The sequence below is a fragment of the Trachymyrmex septentrionalis genome, unplaced genomic scaffold (genome assembly GCF_001594115.1).
Source record: "Trachymyrmex septentrionalis isolate Tsep2-gDNA-1 unplaced genomic scaffold, Tsep1.0 scaffold101, whole genome shotgun sequence".
NCBI classification, from domain to species: Eukaryota; Metazoa; Arthropoda; class Insecta; order Hymenoptera; family Formicidae; genus Trachymyrmex; species Trachymyrmex septentrionalis.
The window spans coordinates 19255-23935 of NW_017304136.1; the positions used below are offsets into that span (position 1 = coordinate 19255).

The window sequence follows — 4681 nt, forward strand, 5'->3', positions numbered from 1 at the left end:
GCGACGATTGAGCGACATTGAATCAGCATCCATTTGACGTTGTGTCTACAGCCTTTACTGTTACTGTTTATTGCAGACGACGCTTTAAAGGAATATGGATGGTAACCCTATATAATAAGTTTTGAAATTGTACAGTTTTTAAATTTATTTAAAAAATTGTTATATTGTAATAGATTAATATAATAATTGTTTATTTCAGTGAAGATAACACTGTTTGACACAAAATGACTTTTTTCTAATACCGGAAAAAGACTAGTCATTTTTTATAATTTTTGGATGCTGAATACGAATGCGTTTTTCAAATTTTTCATCATATTTTGTAATTCAGTTTGCAAAAAAAAGTGATTTTTATGTATTTTGGTATATTATAACTGCAATGTATGACATTTTGAAGTTTTTTTGCAATGTTAAAATTAAGTATGTTAGGACTTTCAATTCTCAAAAGGATTTTTTAATGTCGACTACTGTTAATAACATAGTCATAGTTTAATATGGGGTTTTCTCTATACGGAAAAGCTGTGAATTAAGTATTGATATGATTTCAGAAATAGTTTTCAATTATATTCATTTAAATTTAAGCGTTTCTTAGACCGTTGTATACAAATCCAATGTCAAATTGACAAATTTAAAATGATAAATTCAATGTGGCTAATGTTAAAATTTGAAAAACGTCTAAATTGCAAAATGTATAGTTGTCTCATGATTTTGAGTCCAAAGAAATTATGTTTAACTAAACATAATTGGAAAATATATTTGATAAATCGTCAATGATATATAATTCATTTGTTTGTAACAAACCTTATATTTAACCATGAATATCTTATTAACCATAGTTGACATTAACAAATCTTTTTGAGGATTGAAAATCCTAACAACAAGTTTCATTTTAATTGTAATAAATTTTCTAGTATGTCACATTCTGATATATTATAATTATTATCATAATTATAATATAATAAAATATGTTAAAATAATCTTTTTGCAACTTTAAATATACCAAAATTGTAACGCGTTAGACAATTTGGAGATCGAATTCGTATTCAGTATCTAAAAAACTATACAAAATGATTAATTTCATTTTTGTATTTTTTTTGTTAAACAATATAATAAATATAAACATTTTTATTGCAGTTTGCATTACCTTATATCCATAGCAAAGCAGAGGACAAAGCTAATCAATCAGAAACAATTTCTGCTTACTGGTTAATAGAAGATATGTATACTTTCGAAAATATTGGTGTATCACACACAGTAGGCAATGTCAAGTACCTAGCTTGTGCCGATTGTGAGAGAGGTCCAGTGGGATGGCATGATTTGTCCACTAAAAAATCATACATTGCATCATGTAGAGTAAAATATGAATGAACAGAGATAAGAGCTTATTAATAAAATAGTTTTATAATTTTCTATACATAAATACATATGTGTGTCCATATACACATATACACACATACATAAAGCACAAGGGTATAGAAAGATACGCAAATATAAAATAATATTTATGAAACTATATGTTTTATGTATCTGTATAAAAAGATTCTTTCATTTAGGTTTTCAAATAAATTTGTTTTTTTTTTTAATTAAATGAGTAAATAATGAAACAATTATTTAGTCATCTAATCATATGTATCCGTACGTGTGTATTTTAAAATGTATTATATGCGTCTTTATATTAAAATAAGTAAAAAATGTAATTAACGTTACTGGTATTATCTTATAAAATAAAATTCTGTTTATTTTTTATACAACCTCAGAAATCATGTCAATATACAAGATTAATAATTTAATAAAAAATAAGATACAACTTGTTTTATTTGATAATATAATATTGAATTACTACATGTTAAAACAGTTAATTAATTAGATAATTGATCTTCAATCGAATGTAACGATACAATATTTAATAAATTCTATTTACAATTAAAAATTTGTTTACTTAAAAATGCATTTATGTGCCTGGTTATGTTGTTATTAATGAAAGAAAAGAATACGCTAAGAATACATGCTCATAAAAAGAATTATTTTATCAAATTATAAAATCCAAATACTTTTATTGTAACAAATTGAAAAGTGAAACTCAAGTGGTACTATTTTTATTATTTACTTAACTTTAATGGTATGTATCATTTGTATAAAAGATTTGATATCTACAACTGGCGCCAAATTAAATTCTATACTAAATTAAATAAAACATATAATCCAAATGATGTTATTTTTAATTTTTATACAATATAATGAAACTTAAGTATATAGTTTTTTGTATTTCTATTGAAGGACCTTCCTACTCCAATCCAAGTGTCTTTAAAAGCTATTAAACGTAAAAGTCATAATTGTAAGACCATAAAAAGCGATAAATTGATTAACTATGAGACAAACGGTAAGTCACTGCTCTTGTGTGTCTTCCGATTGGTCGGTCATAAGGATAAGGCGTTAATCGCAATCTTTCGACGGGACGAAAATTTACGTCTATGATGGTGCGGTCATAATAAAAGGAATAAGGAATTAGCGATAAGGAACAACGATTCCAACCTATCAGAAACCATATATTCCGATATATGATAGGTTGAAATCTTTATTCCCTAATTTCTTATTCCTTCTATTGTGTCTGCACCTTGATTGTGGCTTTGAGGCACACATCTTCCGCACACATCTTCTGTAACAGTAATCAAGACGTAAAAATCAGCCAATTAAAATTAAGAGTTTAAAAGAGTTTTCGACTGTGATTGGCTGATTCTTACAGTACTTATAGTTTCTGTTACGGAAAGTGTGTGCAAGGATTCTTAGGACTGCCGCAGACGAAATTTCAGTAACAGTAACTTTAAGACATGAACTTAAGCCGATGAGCCAATTAGGATACTGTTTTAGATCTACGTACTCTAACGGAAATAGAAATAGCAATAAACTTATCCATAAAGCAAATTTCAATCTTACGGGTAAGTTTACTGCTATTTCTATTTCCGTCAGATTATGTAGATCTAAAGCAGTATCTTGATTGGTTCATCGGCTTAAATTTATACCTTACGCATACTGTAATTTTGTCTGCGGTAATTCTTAATCGTTTTTAAAAGAATTACAAGTCATTCAAAGACATTTTCAATCAAAGTAATAGTAGTTATTTAATTTTCCTTCACAATATCATTGATATCGCGTTCAGCAGATTTAACTATGAAGTAAAAGGGTGGGCCATCTATTGGTACGTTTTTGAATTTCGTCGTATGGCAACACCAAACGAGCTACAGACCCGAAATTTTGACAGTTTATTAGTCATACCGTCCGCGGCACGAAACAACATGTTTTCTCTTGAAGAGCGTTTTGAAATTTTAAAAACTTATTTTCAAAGTCAGTGCTGTGTCGCCGAAACTGTACGAATTTTGAAAAGAAATATGGGTCGTGATAGAGCACCCACCGAAGGAGCTATACGCAAATTGGTATATAGGAAAGTTCGTGAGAAAGGGATGTTAGTGGATGACAGTTTTTCCTGTGGGGTGCCGTTAAAGACCGATGTTATGCGGATAATCCAGAGACAATTCCAGCTTTGAAAAACAATATTACGACTGTTTTGAGTGAAATTGGCGCCGAGGTAGTCCAAAATGTCATTAATAATTGGGGTGACCGAATGGCATACTGTAAGGCCAGTAGAGGGAGCCACATGAACGAAATCGTTTTTCATTCTTGACGCGGATACTTTTAGCTTCACAACAAAAAAAAAATTAATAAAAAATATCAATGTATGCTCATTTGATCGCATTTTTAAAAGCGTACCAATAGATGGCCCACCCTGTATAAAGTCACTGGATTTATAAAGTACCACAACTAGAGTCACTCTAGTGAGAGTCGAGATACAAAACCGGAAGAATCGCTTTGTTTCAGTCTTATCGGAAAAGGCTAACAATTCTTATTCTTCTTTAATAAGTGATATGTGTCCTCAGAAAAATAAGAAAGGGGTTAATACAGCCAAAATTAGACTAGTGAAAATTATTTTAAGATAATAATTAACTCAGACCGAAGCGAAAAAACGTTCGCTCCGGTGTTACCATCTTGACAAACGAAGTTTCTACTTTCTAGTTCTAGTTTCTACTTTCCACAGTGCATATTTAAAATATTTTGTAACTTATATACTAAAAATAAGAATTTTAACAAAATATGATTTTTTTCGAAACTATATATATATTGTTTACTTACTTTATAGCTTATAACTTTTTTATCAATAAAGATACGTACGTAAATTTGATCTTCGTTGGAGTTTCGGAAATTTATTCATCTTGGGTTGTTTTACAGTCATGATGAATTTGTAAAGTATCTTCAGGTGAGGAAGCAAGGAAGGATTTAGGATATTTTCATATTTTCTAACTGTTGTCCAGGGAGATCAGGAAATCTGAACATATTACATTATTAAATATTTTAAAATGGATTGAATTTTTAACAGGATTTATAACGAAAAGATCCAAAATTTAATTTTTATTTTAATAAAGAGAGTTATTGATACTATTATTTTGACATACATACATTTTTTTCTAATATTAAACTGTGTAAAATAATATAATGTGTTTTTATAAAATGAGACTATATAGCATGAACTTTTGTTAGTTACTTTCAGTTGCCATTCCAGTAAAATTGCTATATTTAATATTGATAAATGAAGGAGAACATTAAAATATTATGTTGTTAGCTCACATATATA

The 4681-nt window shown here is 28.6% G+C and overlaps 2 protein-coding genes across 4 annotated transcripts in view; one reads left to right on the forward strand and one right to left on the reverse strand.

The window, feature by feature from the left end:
• Positions 1-1480, forward strand: part of LOC108756697 (guanine nucleotide exchange factor MSS4 homolog) — a 5958-nt gene extending 4478 nt beyond the window's left edge. For both annotated transcript variants that reach the window (XM_018500703.1, XM_018500713.1), the window contains one exon: positions 1132-1480. In XM_018500703.1, coding sequence (XP_018356205.1) covers positions 1132-1365 — 234 coding nt within the window. In that variant the 3' untranslated portion in view covers positions 1366-1480. The remainder of the gene's footprint in view (positions 1-1131) is intronic.
• The window catches only part of LOC108756646 (NADP-dependent malic enzyme-like), a 19267-nt gene continuing 15871 nt past the window's right edge, over positions 1286-4681 (reverse strand). For both annotated transcript variants that reach the window (XM_018500639.1, XM_018500632.1), the window contains exons 12-13: positions 4222-4375; positions 1286-1321 (exon numbers count right to left, since the gene is read on the reverse strand). In XM_018500639.1, the coding sequence (XP_018356141.1) occupies positions 4327-4375 (49 nt within the window). In that variant the 3' untranslated portion in view covers positions 1286-1321; positions 4222-4326. The remainder of the gene's footprint in view (positions 1322-4221; positions 4376-4681) is intronic.